This window comes from Aotus nancymaae, unplaced genomic scaffold (assembly GCF_030222135.1).
Source record: "Aotus nancymaae isolate 86718 unplaced genomic scaffold, 86718_ANA_hifiasm-v0.15.2.pri h1tg000012l, whole genome shotgun sequence".
Lineage (NCBI taxonomy): Eukaryota > Metazoa > Chordata > Mammalia > Primates > Aotidae > Aotus > Aotus nancymaae.
Genome location: NW_026988423.1, coordinates 16,958,761 through 16,978,406, shown reverse-complemented (window position 1 = coordinate 16,978,406; position 19,646 = coordinate 16,958,761). Strand labels below are relative to the sequence as shown.

Here is a 19,646-nt window from a genome sequence, read left to right as displayed (position 1 = left end):
AGGCAGAGGTTGCAGTGAACCGAGATTCCACCACTGCACTCCAACCTGGGCAACAGAGTTAGACTCTGTCTCTAAATAAATAAATAACTATAGTAAGTAAGTAAGATAGAAAATTGAAGTTTGGAGAATTTCTGCGACTGGCCTCAATCACAGAGCTAGTGAAAGGCAGGGCAGGAGTCCAGACCTGCTCCAAGGACTGTGCTCTCCCATTTAACCACAACGTCTCGAAGTCAGCCCTGCCCTTACCCGACTGAAGGATGTGGGATAACAACACCTGTCCTGCTTCACTGAGTTAGTGTGTAATAATAACAGTAGCATTAATAGTAGTAGTAATAGCTGCTCAATAAATGATAGCTGCTGTTATAATGTGTCTTATGCATCTCCTTGAGTTTATACTACTTGGAGTTTGTTGAGTTTCCTGTATGTGTACATTCATGTCTGACATCAAATTTGGAGCCTGGGCAACACAGTGAGACCCCATCTCTACGAAAGAACATGAAAAATTCACCAGATTTGGTACTCCTGTAGTCCTAGCTACTAGAGAGGCTGAGGCAGGAGGATCACATGAGTCAAGGAGTTTGAGGCTGCAATGAGCTATGATGGTGCCACTACTGCACCCCAGCCTGGGTGACACAGCAAGACCCTGTCTCAAAAAAAAAAAAAAAAAAGGTAAGCTTTTTAAAAATTTTTTTTCTTTTAGACAGAGTCTCACTCTGTTATCCAGACTGGAGGGTAGTGGCCCATCTCGGCTCACTACAACCTCCAACTCCTGAGTTCAGGCAATTCTCCTGCCTCAGCCTCCCAAGTAGCTGGGACTACAGGCGACTACCACCATCCCCAGCTCATTTTTCTATTTTTAGCAGAGACGGGGTTTCGCTGTGTTAGCCAGGCTGGTCTCAAACTCCTGACCTCAGGTGATCTGCCTGCCTCAGCCTCCCAATGTGCTGGGATTACAGGTGTGAGCCATGCACTAGCCCTAAAAATCCTTTTTACTGAGGTAAAATATACATATATAATTTACCATCTTCACCATTTTTAAGTGTACAGTTTGGTGGTAACAAATATGTTTATATTCTTTTCTTCCCTTCCCTTCATCCTCCCCATTCCCCCCACTTCCCAGCCTCTAGTAACCACCAATCTACTTCTATTTTCATGAGATCCACTTTTTTTGGCTTCCACATATGAATGAAAACATGCTATTATGTGTCTTTCTGTGCTTGGTTTAATTCACTTAATATAATGGCCTCCAATTCCATCCATGTTGCTGCAAATAACAGAAGTTTGTCCTTTTGGGGGCTGAGTAATATTCCATCGTGTGTGTATATGCACATTATCTTTATTCACTCAACTACTGATGCGCACTTAGGTTGATTCCATATTTTGGGTATTGTGACTAGTGCTGCAATAAACATGAGAGTACAGATATCTCTTTGATATACTGACTTCCTTTCTTTTGGATATGTATCTAGAAGTAGAATTGCTGGATCACATGGTAGGTCTATTTTTAGTTTTTTGACAAACCTCCATACTGTTCTCCATAGTGGCTGTACTAATTCACATTCCCACCAACAGTGTATGAGGATCCCCTTTCTCCACATCCTTTCCAGCATCTGTGGTGCCTTTCTTTGATTCAAGCCATTTTAAGTGGGGTGAGATGATATCACATTATGATATTGATTTGCATGTCTCTGATGATTCATTGAACATTTTTTATACCTGTTGGCAATTTGTATGTCTCCTTTTGAGAAATGTCTGTTCAAATTTTTTGCCCATTACTAAATTTGATTTTTTTTAACTATTGAGTTGCTTAAGCTCCTTATATGTTATTATTGATCCCTTGTCAGATGAATAGTTTGCATATATGTTCTCCCATTCTATGGATTGTCTATTCACTTTGTTGATTGTCTTCTCTGCTGTACAGAAGCTTTTTAGCTTGACGTAATCCCAGTTGTCTATTTTTGCTTTGGTTGCTTGTGCTTCTGAGGTCTTACACAAGAAATCTTTGCCCAGACCAACATCTCAAAGTATTTTCCCAATGCTTTCGTCTAGTAGTTTCATAGTTTCAGGTGTTAGATCCAACTCTTTAATCCATTTTGATCTGATTTTTTTGTATATTGAGAAATGGGGGTCTAGTTACATTCTTCTGTATATAGTTATCCCGTTTTCCCAGCACCATTTATTGAAAAGACTGCACCTTTCCCATTGTAAGTTTTTGGTGCTTCTGTCAAAGATAAGTTGGTTATAAATGCATGAATTTATAACTGGGTTCTCTAATCTGTTCCACTGGTCTATGTGTCTGCTTTCAATATTAGACAGATCAATGAGACAGAAAATTAACAAGGATATTCAGGACTTCAACTCAGCTCTGGACCAAGCAGACCTAATAGACATCTACAGAACTCTCCATCCCAAATTGACAGAATATACATTCTTCTCAGCACCACATCGCACTTATTCTAAAATTGACCACATAATTGTAAGCAAAACACTCCTATGCAAATGCAAAATAACAGAAATCATAACAGTGTCTCAGACTACAGTGCAATCAAATTAGAACTCACAATTAAGAAACTCACTTAAAACTGTACAACTACATGGAAACTGAACAACCCGCTCTTGAATGACTACTGGGTAAATAATGAAATTAAGGCAGAAATAAATAAGTTATTTGAAACCAATGAGAACAAAGACACAATGTACCAGAATCTCTGGGACACAGCTAAAGCAGTGTTTAAAGGGAAATTTATAGCACCAAATGCCCACAGCAGAAAGCAGGAAAAATCTAAAATCGACACCCTAACATCACAATTAAAAGAACTAGAGAAGCAAGAGCAAACAAATTCAAAAGCTAGCAGAAGACAAGATCAGAGCAGAACTGAAGGAGATAGAGATACAAAAAACCCTTCAAAAAAATCAATGAATCCAGGAGCTGGTTTTTTGAAAAGATTAACAAAATAGATAGACCACTAGCCAGATTAATAAAGAAAATAAGAGAGAAGAATCAAATAGACACAATGAAAAATAATAAAAGGGATATCACCACTGATCCCACAGAAACACAAACTACCATCACAGAATACTATAAACACCTCTATGCAAATAAACTAGAAAATCTAGAAGAAATGGATACATTCCTGAACACATACACCCTCCCAAAACTAAACCAGGAAGAAGTTGAATCCCTGAATAGACCAATAACAAATTCTGAAATTGAGGCACTAATTAATAGCCTAACAACTAAAAAAAGTCCAAGACCAGATAGAATCACAGCCGAATTCTACCAGAAGTACAGAGGGGCTGGTACCATTCCTTACGAAACTATCCCAAGCAACAGAAAAAGAGAGACTCCTCCCTAACTCATTTTATAAGGCCAGCATCATCCTGATACCAAAACCTGGCACAGACACAACAATAACAACAAAAATTTCAGACCAATATCCCTGATGAACACCGATGCAAAAATCCTCAGTAAAATACTGGCAAACTGAATCCAGCAGCACATCAAAAACCTTATCCATCACGATCAAGTCAGCTTCATCCCTGGGATGCAAGGCTGGTTCAACATACACAAATCAATAAATGTAATCAATCACATAAACAGAACCAATGACAAAAACCACGATTATCTCAATAGATGCAGAAAAGGCCTTCGAGAAAATTCAATACCCCTTCATGCTAAAAACTCTCAATAAACTAGGTATTGATGGAACATATCTTAAAATAATAAGAGCTATTTATGACAAACACACAGCCAATATCATACTAAATGGGCAAAAGCTGGAAGCATTCCCTTTGAAAACCGGCACAAGACAAGGATGCCTTATCTCACCACTCCTATTCAACATAGTATTGGAAGTTCCAGCCAGAGCAATCAGGCAAGAGAAAGGAATATTCAAATAGAAAAAGAGGAAGTCAAATTGTCTCTGTTTGCAGATGACATGATTGTATATTTAGAAAACCTCATCATCTCAGCCCACAATCTCCTTAAGCTGATAAGCATCTTCAGCTAAGTCTCAGGATACAAAATCAGTGTGCAAAAATCACAAGCATTTCTATACACCAATAACAGACAAACAGAGAGGCAAATCATGAGTGAAATCCCATTCACAATTGCTATAAAGAGAATAAAACACCTAGGAATACAACTTACAAGGGATGTGAAGGACCTCTTCAAGGAGTACTACAAACCACTGCTCAAGGAAATAAGAGAGGACACAAACAAATGGAAAAACATTCCATGCTTATGGATAGGAAGAATCAGTATTGTGAAAATGGCCAAACTACCCAAAGTAATTTATGATTCAATGCTATCCCGATCAAGCTACCACTGACTTTCTTCACAGAATTGGAAAAAACTACTTTAAGTTTCATATGAACCAAAAAAACAGCCCATATGGCCAAGAAAATCCTAAGCAAAAAGAACAAAGCTGAAAGCATCACACTACCTCACTTCAAACTATACCACAAGGCTACAGTAACCAAAACAGCATGGTACTGGTACCAAAACAAGATATATAGGCCAATGGAACAGAACAGAGTCCTCAGAAATAACACCACACATCTACAACCATCTGATCTTTGACAAACCTGACAAAAACAAGCAATAGGAAAATGATCCCCTATTTAATAAATGGGAAAACTGACTAGACATATGCAGAAAACTGAAATTGGACCCCTTCCTTACACTTTATACAAAAATTAACTCAAGTTGGATTAAAGACTTAAATGTAAAACCTAAAACCATAAAAATTCTAGAAGAAAACCTAGGCAATACCACTCAGGATATAGGCATGGGCAAGGCTTTATGATTAAAACACCAAAAGCAATGGCAACGAAAGCCAAAATTGACAAATGAGATCTAATTAAACTAAAGAGCTTCTGCACAGCAAAAGAAACTATCATCAGAGTGAACAGGCAGCCTACAGAATGGGAAAAACTTTTGCAATCTATCCATCTGACAAAGGGCTAATATCCAGAATTTACAAGGACCTTAAACAAATTTACAAGAAAAAAACAACCCCATCAAAAAGTGGGCAAACAATATGAACAGACACTTTTCAAAAGAAGACATTTATGCGGCCAACAAACATATGAAAAAAAGCTCATCATCACTGGTTATTAGAGAAATACAAATCAAAACCACAATAAGATACCATCTCACGCCAGTTAGAATGGCGATCATTAAAAAGTCAGGAAACCAAAGATGCTGGAAAGGATGTGGAGCTATAGGAACACTTTTACACTGTTGGTGGGAGTGTAAATTAGTTCAATCATTGTGGAAGACAGTGTGGTGATTCCTCAAGGATCTAGAACCAGAAATACCATTTGACCCAGCAATCCCATTACTGGGTATATGCCCAAAGGATTATAAATCATTCTACTATAAAGACACATTACACATATGTTTATTGTAGCACTGTTCACAATAGCAAAGACTTGGAACCAACCCAAATGCCCATTATTGATAGACTGGATAAAGAAAATGTGGCACATATACACAGGCAGCCATGAAAAAGGATGAGTTCATGTCCTTTTGCAGGGACATGGATGAAGCTAGAAACCATCATTCTCAGCAAACTAACACAGGAACAGAAAACCAAACACCGTATGTTCTCACTGATAAGTGAGAGTTGAACGAGGGGAACATCACACATCGGGGCCTGTCACGGGTAGGGACTAGAGGAGGGATAGCATTAGGAGAAATACCTAATGAAGATGACAGGTTGATGGGTGCAGAAACCACCATGGCACATGTATACCTATGTAACAAACCTGCACATTTTGCACATGTCCCAGAACTTAAAGTATAATTTTATATATATATATATATATATATTCTTCTGTCTCAATGGTTGCAGATCACTGGTGGAAATGGGGGAGTCAATTTTTGAAGGGAACAAACAAACTCATGAGCTACTTCAAAGCGGAAATGCCGCTTTGACAAACCTCCAGTGCAAGAACCACTTTCCCTTACGTTTACGGCAACAGCAGTTCTCTCTGCAGCTATGTGGAGACTTTAACGGTGTTTATCTGGGACACTTTCCAGAAGTGTCTTGCAACAGAACCTCGCTATAAAGTTAAATTGTGTGAAACTAACAATGACTTTTCTGTGTGCAAGGGAGGCTAGGAATATCCCAGACATAACAAAAGTAAAATGAGCACAAGCTGTTTCCCATCTTTAAGATAGTTTCAATTCCAGAGGGAATTTAAAAGTTTGGAGTTTAAAAAGCCAAACAGATCATTTATCATAGGTCTAATGTATTAGTGGCCACATGTACCCAATTGATCAAAGCATCCTGGCTACCGTTATAACCTGCTGGTGGTTCCTACATCAACTTAGGCAATAAAATGATAGCTCAGCTCTGGTCATTATGTTCAGAGAGATATGGTGGTATTTTTTATGTTTTACTTTTTTTTTTTTATTTATGGTGGTATTTTTTAACTTCTCACCTTAGAACTGGTTTTAATTTCAAGAGTTGTACTTCCAAGATTTCTGTATTTCTCTACCACCCACAAACTCCACAATTCCCACTGTAAACAACAGCTGCTTCTCTGGCACTTTACTCCTGCAAAATGAAATGGGCTTTACTTCCCTGGCATCAAAAAGGTCATGATATACACTCCTTGCCTACCTCTCCAGCCTTATCTCCTGCTGTCTCCACATCAAAATGTACACATTAGCAATATATGTATAATCCCTTCTCCTTGAGTATGGACCAGATGGAGTGACTTGCTTCGAAGGAGCAAAATACATAAAAAGTGATTCAGTTACAAACGACTGTGCCTTCGATCTTGTTGGCACTCTCCCTTGCCCACTTACCTGCTGACTGTGCTGAAGCAGGCTGTCATGTTAGCAGATGCCGTGTGAAGAGGCCTACACCACAAGAAACAGAGGAAGAACTGAGGCCTCAGTCTAACCACCAAGCATGGGAGTGAGCTGGGAGACGGATCCTTCCTGGTCAAGCCTTGAGATGACCGCAGCCTTGTGAGTGACCCTGAGCCAGAACTGGCGCATGGAACTGAGATAATAAATTTGTGCTGTTTTAAGCCACTATATAGGGGATAATTTGTTACGCAGCAGTAGATAACTAATACATTCACCCAGGAGGGTGGTTATGAGGATGAAATGAGGTCATATAAGAAGTATTTAGCAAAATGCCTGACACCACAGTGGGAGCTGAACAATTAGCTCTATTCTCCTTCCTCCTTCTATTTCCACTGCCATCCCCATGGTCCAGGCACCCATCACTTCATGCCTAGATTCCTGCAGTAGCTTTGCAAATAGTTTCCTCATTTTGTCCAGCTGGTTATCTTCTTTTAAAAAAAAAAAAAAAAAAAAAAGCTTGCTATTCCTCAAAAGATAAAGACTGATTGACATTCAAGGCTCTCCAGGCTGTCCCTATCCTATATTTCCAAGTTCATTTCTCATTACACTCTCACATCTCACTACCACTCTACTAAGATCAATATATTCACTATAACCCAAATATATTTTGTATATTCCCACCCTAGTAACTGTGCTAATAAAATTTTACCCATTCAGCGTTCATTCCCTCTTTTCTCCTGAGTTCCAAACCACCACTCTCCCGACCCCATCACTGAAAGCACCATTCCTCCACTGAGCTTTTCCAAACCTCAACACCCCATAATGATCTTTTTCCTTCTCTACATTAATAGTATTTACTCATTTGGGATTTAAAAGAGTCTAGATATAAAAGAGGTAGAAGCAATTTCAGGAAGCATCTAGTCCAAGGATTCATTTGACACATAAAGAAACTGAAGCCCAAAGATGAACATGACTCAACTAAATAGTAACAGCACTAGGGCTAAAATTTAAGCCTCAAAACTTCCAGCTTATTCAATTCTAAAAATATTTACCAAGTGCCCATTATGTATATAAGACACTATAAAATGTCAATAGTTTCTACCAATATACCATTCATTTATTTAACAAAAAGTTAAGCACTATTTACCAGATACTCTGCTTAGAACAGTCTTTGCTCATAAGAAATTCTGGCTAGTGAAAAAAACAAACAGGTAAGCAACAATTACAATATAGCTTGATATGATCTGTGACACCAGGCTCTAGAGAGACATAGAAGAAAATCATCTACTTACTTGGTCCTTCCAACCATTCACTCATCAAATCATTCATTTACTACATAGACAGATAGCAATAAAGAGATAGGTAAAATCTTACTTTGCTAAGGAAAGCATATAGGAACAAAAGTTCTCTTGAAGCAACTCATGAAAAACAAATGCCTGGAGTGTTAACGTTACCATCAAAAATGTTTTTCTAATATGACATCAGATCTGCAAAATTCTGCATTAAAAAAAAAATGTGGCCGGGCAGTGGTTCACACCTGTAATCCCAGCACTTTGGGAGGCCAAGGTAGGTGGATCACTTGAGGTCAGGAGTTTAAGACCAGCCTGGCCAACACGGCATCTCTACCAAAAAATACAAAATTAGCCGGGCGTGGTGGCATGCTCTTGTAGTCCCAGCTACTCAGGAGGCTGAGGCAAAAGAATCACTTGAACCCGGGAAGGAGAGATGGCAGTGAGCCAAGACTGAACCACTGCACTCCAGCCTGGGCGACAGAGTGAGACCTTTCTCAGAAAAAAAATAAATAAATAAAAATAGAAATAAAAAATGAAAGCAGAAACTAGGCCTCTTTTTCATGGCACCTCAGAGGCAATCAGCTGCTTCGAGATGAAGCTGAATATCACCTTTTCAGCCACTGGCTGCCAGAAGCTCATTGAAGCAGACAATGCATGAAAACTTGGTATTTTCTCCGAGAAGCGTACAGCCACAGAAGTTGCTGCTGACGCTCTGGGTAAAGACTGGAAGGGTTATGCGGTCTGAATCAGTGGTGGGAACAACAAGGTTTCCCCATGAAGCGCAGTGTCTTGACCCTTGGCCGTGTCCGCCTGCTGCTGCGTAAGGAGCATTCCTGTTATAGATCAAAGAGAACTGGAGAAAGAAAGCAATAATCTGTTCATGCATGCATTGTGGATGCCAATCTCAGTTTTTATAAGAAAAAGAGAGAAGGATATTCCTGGACTGATCCTGTGGTGCCTTGTCACCTGGGGCCCAAGAGCTAGGAGAATCCACAAACTTTTCAATCTCTCTCAAGAAGATGATGTCTGCCAGTATGTCGTTAGAAAGCTCTTAAACAAAGAAGGTGAGAAATCTAGAACTAAGGCACTCAAGATTCAGTATCTTGTTCCTCCACGTGTCCTGCAGCACAAATGCCAGCATATTGCTCTGAAGAAACAGTGTATTAGGAAAAATAAGGAATAGGCTGCAGAATATGCTAAACTTCTGGCCAAGAGAATGAAGGAGGCTAAAGAAAAGCACCAGGAACAGATTGCCAAGAGATGTAGATTGTGCTCTCTGAGAGCTTCTACTTCTCAGTCTGAATCCAGGCAAAATAAGATTTTTTAACAAATAAAAAAGATCAGACTCTCAAAAAATCTGGAAATATTCAAATTGTCCCTTTTCAGAGTCTGTGTTTTGGAGTCAGAAAGCCCCTAAATGTTAAACATCCAGTTTGTAATTTATTTGCTGAATGATCTAAAGCAAATAGCTTAAACTCTCTCAACTTTAATTATCTTACGTACAGAATGAGAATACCTACCTTGCAGAGTATTTGTGTGAATTAAAACATAAAGTGCTTTAATAAATAATAGCTATCTGCCTTTCAAGTAATCAATACAAAACATTCTACATAGAGAACATTAAAATTATTTGATAACTAACATACATTCAAATTTAATTGAGTGGGCATCTATATTACTGTCAAACTTCATAATAAATTTCTGCAGTCACTAAAAAAGACAACGCTTTGCAAATTTTTCTACAACAGTAATCACTGCAAAAGTCCTTTTACTATTTTCAGGCAACACCACTCTGGGAATTCAATGTATACTAGTTGCTATGTAGAGAGAAAATTAAACCCTGCATTTAAGAAATTCAGAATACAAACGAGAACACAGAGAGAACAGTCCTTTGTGCAAAGTAAGTAAATACTTTCTTGTGGATTTAGTCATGAGAAAAAGATCCCAGAGAAGAATGCCAAGAATATAGTAAGCTTAATAATCAGAACAAAATGGGATCAATTAGGAAAAACTATATACAGGAAATACTTTATATGGTAGTTGATCCTTTTTAGGTTGACTTTTACAGAGTTTAAAATATGTGATTATGCTGCAGTCTTCTGAGTTAAAATTATTCAAGTGGCCATAAGGTTCAGAAATTCAGACAAACACACCAAATAATTTACTGATACTCCACGATATGTTTAATGTATTGTTTCTCACTAGCAATTCATAGTTCAATAAGCTGCACAAAACTGTAATGAACAATGTGCTCTAAAGCAGCATTTCCATCGATCTTTGTACATGTATCCACAACAGATTGCCTCAGATGATTTGTGTGTCTAATTTTCACTGAATCAACTTGTGCCTTCAGCACACCCAAGAAGTAGTAATCAAGAGAGTTCAATTTATTAAAAAATATATATATTGTCTCCAGACTCTGTGGTCACTTGAATTTTAAGATTCACCTACTCGAAGTCATATAAGCATTTTCACCATTTATATTATACCAAGTAAAAATGAATACTAAAAATGAGATAACAGAGAAAACAACAAAATTAGATTTCTTTTGCTTTCAAATAATTCCACACCAAAACATTTTGCTGAAAATGAAGTGATTTTTAATTTATAAATAAAGACTCTCTAAACGATTTTCAGGATATATTACAAGTTTAGTTTTTAAAATAGACTTACATTTACAACAGGTCTTACAATGATTTCAATAAATAGGGACTCCAGAGCACAATGCGGAGGTAAAACAATCACATGCTGACCCCCTAATATTCCAAGGGGATCAAGATCTTTTTCAAACACAGAAAGAAATTGGGCTTTCTACAATGCTAACCCTAAGAGCTATTCTCCTTTATAAACTACAATATTATTGTCAGTTTCATATACTTTTACTTTATAAAGAACTCCTACAGGAAGAACTTTCTGGAGGTTGTCCCAGATGTAAACAGCTACATTTTCAGTCGTGCTATAGGAAAAAAAAAAAAAGTTCAAAATGCAAAACAACAAAATTTCACATTTAATATTTACAGAGAATGGAAATTCTAGTTTGGAAAGATTTCATTAAATTAAAACTTCAGAAATCACACAGCAATCAAATATTCAAATCAATTCTTGTTTTATAATCTATACATAAGGCAAGATACAGTGCCACCCACCTCACCACATCTGCAAAGTATGGCACATCCATATCCAGATTCTTATGATCAAGGGGCTGCATAATTGCCTCCTAGAGACAAAACCAAGGGAAAAAAATCATTGACTCCATTTAGGACTCAAATTCCAAATTGTTTCACTTATGTCTCTAAACCTTACCCTATTCTTTAGCCACTAACTGAGTCTTACAAAGCAACCTTACAAAGTTTTAAGTTGTCAGATAAAGTCAGGCCCAGCTGTTGGTAATCATTAGGAATCCTTGTTACTGAATAAAGAGGTGAGAAACCAAAAAGCAGAGAGTTTCTGGAGCTTTCTCACAACACAAGCCATTGTGACTCAGAATTCAGTTCAACACTCTGTGAATCCTGCCCAAAGAGTTAGCACAAATATTTTTCTGTAACACTGTCACACCTATGGAACAATGCCACAATATCATGAGGACAAAGATCTAGTGACTACTACATTTTATAAAGCAGATGTAGACTGATATTATGTAAGTAGTTCTAAATTTCTGCTATGAGGAGTAATTTAAGAATGATCTTGGGCTAATAGAAAGGAAAATATAAATATGTAAAGACTATTACTGCCTAATGCTTATGTATATCAACATAATGTTTTTCCTCATCATCAGTAACGATTAAATTGCCTTATTCTTTCTAGGTTTTTGCTTTTAGCTATTGCAAAAATTCTAAGCATTTGTGAAAAAAATCTAATTTTCCATACGGTATAGTTTCAAGAAGGGTACATTGATAAGCGTAATAGCAATCATTTCCTGAGAAAAACTAGAATCATACAAAAAAGAGTAAGTCCTAGGTCAAACAGTTGTTGAAATAGATGCAATGAAGGGATGCTCCACACAAATAAGAAGAAAATAAGTATCTTTGCTTCATCTTCAACCCGAGTTCCAGTCCTAAGTTCTCCATTAAGGCCTCTTATGCAGGACTTTTTGTTCTGTTTTGTTTTTAGAGACAGGGTCTCTGTCATCCAGGCTGGAGTGCAAGTGGCACAATCATAGCTCACTGCAGCCTCGAACTCCTGGGCTCAATCAATCCTCCCCCATGGCAGGGCTCTAACTTCCCTCTATATGCCATGATGAGCCACTTTTACTGATGAAAGTGTGTGGTGTCCTTCAGGCATGCAACAGTAGAAAACAGCATAGAGAACCCCTCCTCCTGTACTTAGTCATATGTGAGGACTTTCATATTGCTGTCTTTTCTTTTTCTTTCTTTCTTTCTTTCTTTTCCTTTCTTCCTGTCTCTCTCTCTCTCTCTGTCTCACTCTGTAATTTAAGAATAATCTTGGGCTCATAGAAGGAAAAATATAAATATGTAAAGACTCTCTCCCCACACACACCCCCACCATAAATGCATGCAGGCGCTATCTCTATAACTTTCCTAAAGAATTTTGAGCACAGTGCTGCTTGTTCATTCACTCATTCTTTTACTCACTTATTCAATCAACAGTTATTTAACATTTACTATTCTTCACCTCCTAGAAAAAGTAATATATACACTCTGTGGGCTACATTTCATTCATGTTTGTATGCTTATCTCAAAAACTGAGGCAAAGTAGACAAATTTGTTAAATACATGGATAATAAGTAATGTGAAAGAAGTAATCATTACTAATAACATCATTTTAATAAAGCATCAAGATCGGCAACATGGTGAAATCCCGTCTCTACTAAAAATACAGGCCGGGCGTGGTGGCTCACACCTGTAATCCCAGCACTTTGGGAGGCTGAGGCGGGTGGATCACAAGGTCAAGAGATCGAGACCATCCTGGTCAACATGGTGAAACCCCATCTCTACTAAAAATACAAAAATTAGCCGGGCACAGTGGTGTAGGCCTATAATGCCAGCTACTCAGTAGGCTGAGGCAAGAGAATTGCTTGAGCCCCAGAGGCAGAGGCTGCAGTGAGCCAAGATTGTGCCACTGCACTCCAGCCTGGGCAACAGAGCGAGACTTTATCTCAAAAATAAATAAAGCAAGCAAATGTCAAATTTCAGAACAAAAATAAGCTGGAAGTGAAATGACAGCATAATAAAACAGCTGGATGGAAAGAAATCTACTCTCAACTTTGCAAATGACTAACCACATGACCTGGGGCAAGTCAGTTAACTGCTCAGCATCTCTCAATCTTAATCTATGGATTGAAGAAGTTGATTTGAATAATCTCCAAAGTCTCTTACAAAAAAGAATTCTGTAATTACACGATCAGTTAAGTTCTTCATTGAACACCTTTCATGTTATCTCTATGAAGCACTGTTCCAGTGAGTTTATAATAAAGCTAGAGTGAATAACACAGTGTGGTGTCTAAATCTATAATCAAAGGTACAAGGAATATTCAGAGAGAGAAGAGAAAGCTCCAAGGAGAAGGCCAGGACCAGTGGCTCATGCCTGTAATCCCAGCACTTTGGGTGGTCAAGGCAGAAGGAGTTTGAGACCAGCCTGAACAACAGAGTGAGACCCCTATCTCTACCAAAAAGAAAAGTTTGCATTGGTTCTGGACCTATTTAAAAACATACGTATATGAGAAAGAAAGTCTCAAGGAGAAACCTGTATCTTGAAAGAAAGGTAGAATTTGTAAATGAAGGAAATCAGGATAGTCCAACAAGGAATACAAGGTGAGCATATTTCCTCCCATCGCTGTAACAAGACTGTGACTAATTTCTGTTAAGTCACCAAAACACCTTTAGAGGCCATGTGAGTATTCCTCCAACTACTCCCCAACTCCCACACCCAATTCTACTCTACAACTTCGTGAGTTGGGGAATAGTCATGGAACCTTAGGAGATAACTGGTTGGGGAGGTAGATAGGGGGCCACCAAATACTATACTTAGGGACTAGCACATAATAAGCACCCAACATGCCGTTACCTCCATATGTTTTTTGAGATCAGTCAAATTCATAACCATTCCCGTAGCAGGGTCAATCTAAAGAATAAACAAAGGTGAATATTACTCTCATAGGCTCTCCATATTAAACGGCTGGCAAATTATTAAAGGCAGTACAATGTGCAGAGACTGTGCCCACATTTGCCTTCATTCCAGAGATAATCACTGACCTCAGCATGGAAGCACCATGTACTTCAAGCACCCTTTTCATTGTATAGCCCTTCTACCTGTCCACATACAGCACATTAAAGACAACACTTTGGTAGAGGAGAGGCCTGAAATGGCAGCAGCTCACCACACACACACATATAAGGGCCAACAATGAAGCAATACTGACTGGAACAATTTTCAACACAGAATCACCGCATTGGCTGAAAGGAGAGCCCAGCAATTGGCACAAACCACACGAATATTTTCTGCACGTACCTCTCCATGTACTGTCACCACAACTATGGAAAGAAAAAAAAATACCAAAAAAAAAAACAGCATGACTTTCAACAGATTAACATCCAAGCACAAATCAGCAACATATAAGCACGAGTTGGCAACATAAATTATTAGATCTGTCCCCCAAAGCTATACTTAAACATTTACCCCAAAACACTTGTTATTTTAGTTAAGATCTTTTTTTAAATCAACCAAAGCAAGACGCAAGCAAGACAGAGGAGCTTAGTAGGAACTTTGGCTAATCAGAGGCCCTCAGCCAAGGCTGAAAAGGATGTCAATTCTGCTTATGATGTTGATGCTCTAGGGAGAATGAAGATGCTGTTCAATCTCTGCCTGCAGAAGTAGAAAATGCACATGTAGGTGTCTAGCTACACAGCAAGCTGGTCCAATACTGAGCAGAACCTTTCTGAACAAGCAAAACTACTACTGGCCTTAAATTCTTATCCCTTTACTCACATGAATGTAAATCAAAGTCTAAAGTAATGCTTTGTAAATTAACAAGTGCTTGTGAGAAGCATTTGAAAAATCTTGACCAGGCATGGTGGCTCATACCTGTAATTACCCCAGCACTTTGGGAGGCCAAGGTGGGCAGATCACCAGAGGTCAGGAGTTTGAGAGCAGCCTGGCCAATATGGTGAGACCTTTTCTCTACTAAAAATACAAAAATTAGCCGGACATGGTGGTGGGCACCTTTAATCCTAGCTACTCGGGAGGCTGAAGCTGGAGAATCACTTGAACCCAGGAGGCGGAGGATGTGGTAAGCAAAGACTGCGCCACTGCACGCCAGCCTGGGAAACGAGCAGAACTCCATCTCAAAAAAAAAAAAATCTTGATCCGTGCTTTACACATTAATAACTTTTATGAATTTATGTATTTTAGCTCTCTACAAATACCATTAGGTATTACATGATAAGTCAGTGCACCGAGACTGAGATACCACAGATTAAGAGGCAGTAACTAGCAATCCTAATCTCCTGACACCATCTGGTCTTTTTTATGCCACCACATCACATACTGTTTTATACTCTGTGGTTTATGTAGCTGTTTTTTTAGGCAGGCTGTACCTTAAAGAATCAAGTCTCTTATCCTTGGACAAATTATCTACTTTTTTGGAAAACTGTTGGCAAAGTTTTAGACCAAACTTATTTTTCTGCCATACACTACATTCCTAGGCAACATTCCCCTTTTGTCAGTTATTATTTACTCAAAGAATAAAATCTAATTTTAACATTAGCCTTAGCCATACCTAATCAGAAGAAACATGCTGCCAAAAGAAACTTAATTGTGTAATCTAAGACAAAGAAAAATGCTTTAAACCATTCCGTTTTGAACTGTTTGTAAGAGTTGACAATTGCAAGGTAAAACTTAACACGCACCCACCCAAAACAGCAGATCCCTTCATTCTGAACTCTCATTTAACTTCTCATTCAACACTTAAAGGATCACACTATATTTGCTGAATACTCTTTCATCCTTATTGAAGGACTGAAATGTCATCAGTTTTTCTCTCACCTTTATAATTGTGCCCATGGCCATTTGGATTGCTGCATTTCCCAAACAGTTTCAAGTTTTCTTCATCACTTAGAAATTTACTAACCAAAACAAAACAAAAAGTCAGCATGACACAAGTATCACATTCAAACCCCCTTCTCTGTTCCCTATATATATTATTTGCTCTGATCTTTGAAAAGTTTCACAATTTGTTATTACTTTAGCTCACCAAATGGGGAGTCAGAAATCATGCTGATTTCATTTCTCATGCATACGTCAGAAACCCGTGCATATTCCCTAGTTAGAAGACTGTACCAGCCAGGCACGGTAGCTCACACCTGTAATCCCAGCACTTTGGGAAGCCGAGGCGGGCCGATCATAAGGTCAGGAGATTGAGACCATCCTGGCTAACACTGTCAAATCCCGTCTCCACTACAAATACAAAAAATTAGCCGGGCGTGGTGGCATCTGCCTATAGTCCCACCTACTTGGGAGTTGAGACAGGAGAATCACTTGAACCAGGGAGGCAGAGGTTGCAGTGAGCCGACACTGCACCACTGTACTCCAGCCTGGGCAACAGAGCGAGACTCCGTCTCAAAAAAAAAAAAAAAAAAGACTGTACCATACAAATTAGCACAAACAAATCTTAACTTCAACCCCACAGCAACTGGTCTGCTTATGGGCCTTCCACTTTACTATTTAACATTACTGACTGAGTGCCTACAATGTACTAGGCAAGTGCTGAATGACATAACAGCATATAATGATAAACAGATGGTGAATCACAAAGTGGCTATTTCATTTCTCTCAGAAACTAAACTACTTATTCAGAAAAAAATAATTTAAAAAGTAATTACAAGACCTGGTCAGTCTCCTACTTAACATTATCGATTTACTATGTCTCAACTATTGCCTCATGAGAACTTTACCAATCTCATGAGGAATATTCAAAGCAGGTGAGTTTTTAAAATTACAACTGTAATTTTAAACATTGTTGTCTCAGACAGAAAACAAATTGCTTAATGAATGTTTATACCTATACCCGTCCAATCAGTTTTGCATCGTCAATGAGGCCTTACCACCCTCAGGTGTTTAAGCTTCTTATTTTACCACCCCTTTCTTTTTGAGATCCTCTTTATTATTCCCCCCAATGTAGTTTGGATGTCTGTCCCCTCCAAATCTCATGTGGAAATGTGATCCCCAACACTGGAGGTGGGGCCTAGTGAGAGGTGCTTGGCTCATGGGGGTGGATCCCTTATGAACAGCTTGGTGCCCTCCCTGAAGTAATGAGTGAGTTCTCGATCTATTAGTTAATGGGTGAGCTGGTTATTAAAAAGAGTCTGACACCTCCTTTCCTCTCTCTTGCTCCCTCACTTGCCCTGTAAGTTGCCTGCTCCCCCTTCTCCTTCCACCATGAGTGGAAGCTCCCTGAGGCCTAAACAGAAGCAGATGCTGGTGCCATGCTTCTTGTACAGCCTGCAGAACCAAATAAACCTCTTTTCTTTATAAATTACCCAGTCTCAGTACTCCTTTATGGCAATGCAAAAATGGATTAACATACCCCCACTTTCTCCTGCTCAGCCACTTCTTGTATTTAAAAGAGGGCTAAGTCTTTTGCACAAAATTCTCACTGTACCCTCCACAAAATTGACCAGGCTGTAAACCCCATACAATATCCCTGCTGCATCCGTTACCTAGCACAAGCACTGACAAGCACGAAACAAACCCTCGTTTAGCGAATGGAGGGATGAATCCCGTTAGATAGGAATGGTTATCCTCATTTTGCAGACGACGAGATGGAGGGCCAGAGAGGGGAGCTTGCTATAGAGTGTAAAACTCCTCAAAATCAACTCTTCAGTGCATGCAAGCGGTATGTAAGCTCAGGGTTCAACTATGCTGCTTGCTTCGGAAACCGAACATCTGGGTTCATTTTTTTTCTCCTAGTCACTCTCATCGGGGACTGGGTTCATTCTATCTTTGGTAAAAAGGGGCCAAAACTTGCCTTGTGATTACATTAGATATAGCCGCCAATGCTCCTGGCTTACAAAATTAGCTAACATTTACTGGGTGTCTACGCAGCGCCGGGTACTGTGTAACACAGGCGAGTTTAACACCGCTAAGTTTTACAGCAACCCTGTGGTCTACACCAAGGAACTCCGAGAGGCAGAGACGTTTCTTCTGAGTCGCAGAGCCGGGTGTAGGCCCCGCACCCAGAAATGGTCCATCGCCCTCCGCAGTCGGCTCCGTTAACCACCAAGCTCCCCGACCCCTCCAGGGCTGGGGACACCCCAGCCGCCATCGGGATGCGACCTGCCGCCCAAAGCCCCACGAAGGCGCCCAGCGAGCACCACCCTCCATCAGCTGCTTCGCCCGGAAGCCCCTGCGCCCCCTACCCCGGGTCCGACGTCAGCACGCCCCCCGGCCCCGCCCCGGTGACGTTCCGAGGCCCGGCGCCCTGCGCCCTCCGCCCTCCGCCCTCCGCCCTCCGCCCTCCGCCCTCCGCCCTTCGCTGCACGTATGTGCACACCCTACCTGTGCAGCCGGTGGCTCGCGCTGAAGGAGATGCGGCGGGACACTTGCGCCTTGGGACGACGGCCGCCACCCATCGCGCTCATCATCTTCCCGGCGCCGTCTGCGCCGCTAGGCCGGCACCTTCTCCCGCGGCGCGGCCTGCGCCTCCCTCCACGGCTGCGCAGTGCGGTCCGGCGCGCCCCTGGGCAGCGCGGCTCCGCTTTGGCTCCGGCCAATCCCGGCCTCGGGAGACAGTTACGCGCGTCCCTCGCTGTTTGAAACTCTTCCGAGACCAAGAGTTCCGAGAGCTAAGCCTACCCTGGAGCGGTCACGGTGGGTGGGGACTCGGTGTCCTTGATCTGTATGCCTGCTCCGCCTGAGGTCACGCCACGTGGTTAGGGCCCGTCTGGGCACACTTTGGATCCTGAGTCACCTCTCTGAGCCTCCCCTCCCACTCTCTCCTGTAAAGCTCCAGTGGCTGGTGACTATCAGATGAGCCCCAAGGCCACAGTCCGCTTTATAAACCAAAAGGAGCAGGAATTGAGCTAGGCGGGCGAGGTGGCACAGTCCTGTAGCCCCAGCTGTTGGGAAGGAGAGGGATCTCTTCAACTCAGGAGTCCAACCTAGGCAATAGAGCAAGACGCTCGTTTCTTTAAAAAATTTTTTTTTAAAAGAGCAGGACTTGAGAGCACAAATAGAACCACTTGGCAACAGTCCAAAGGACTGTTGTGTGATGATTCTTACTAAGGGAAATTCTAAAGTCATTTTTATCATCCACAAGCATGTATGGACCCATTTATCACTCTGGGTTGGCACAGTGTGAACACAGGCACCCCTGAACACATATTAGCAATTTTCCGGCCAGTGTAAGATACGTTGAGAGTGAAAGGACCTTGTTTCCTCATATCTACTCACAAGGGTGTCCGAACTGCACACAGTTCCCAGAATCATGTCACCTCTTGCTTCCATTCATTCTTTCATTAAATATGTATTAGGCAGCTTCTATGTGGCTGGCATTGTGCCAGGTACTGGGGAGG

At 40.4% G+C, this 19,646-nt stretch overlaps 1 protein-coding gene and 1 pseudogene across 1 annotated transcript; one reads left to right on the top strand and one right to left on the bottom strand.

Annotated features, from left to right (window-relative positions):
* Window positions 1-8,710: 8,710 nt before the first annotated feature.
* LOC105729609 (small ribosomal subunit protein eS6-like) lies at window positions 8,711-9,445 on the top strand (annotated as a pseudogene).
* Window positions 9,446-10,695: 1,250 nt separating this feature from the next.
* On the bottom strand, window positions 10,696-18,743 carry PTS (6-pyruvoyltetrahydropterin synthase). Its single transcript, XM_012470526.3, has 6 exons — window positions 18,631-18,743; window positions 16,120-16,199; window positions 14,587-14,609; window positions 14,143-14,199; window positions 11,265-11,335; window positions 10,696-11,074 (listed from the first exon to the last, which is right to left on the bottom strand). The coding sequence occupies exons 1-6, from the start codon at window positions 18,714-18,716 to the stop codon at window positions 10,951-10,953; spliced, it is 441 nt and encodes a 146-aa protein (XP_012325949.1). The 5' UTR covers window positions 18,717-18,743; the 3' UTR covers window positions 10,696-10,950.
* Window positions 18,744-19,646: the final 903 nt, after the last annotated feature.

Coding starts and splice junctions, on each gene's coding strand:
- PTS (XM_012470526.3), bottom strand. CDS start 18,716: ATGATGAGCGCGATGGGTGGCGGCCGTCGTCCCAAGGCGCAAGTGTCC. Junction 16,200..18,630: donor GCGAGCCACCGGCTGCACAG/GTAGGGTGTGCA, acceptor TGTTTTGGTTAG/TAAATTTCTAAGTGATGAAG. Junction 11,336..14,142: donor ATCTCAAAAAACATATGGAG/GTAACGGCATGT, acceptor TTTTGTCTCTAG/GAGGCAATTATGCAGCCCCT.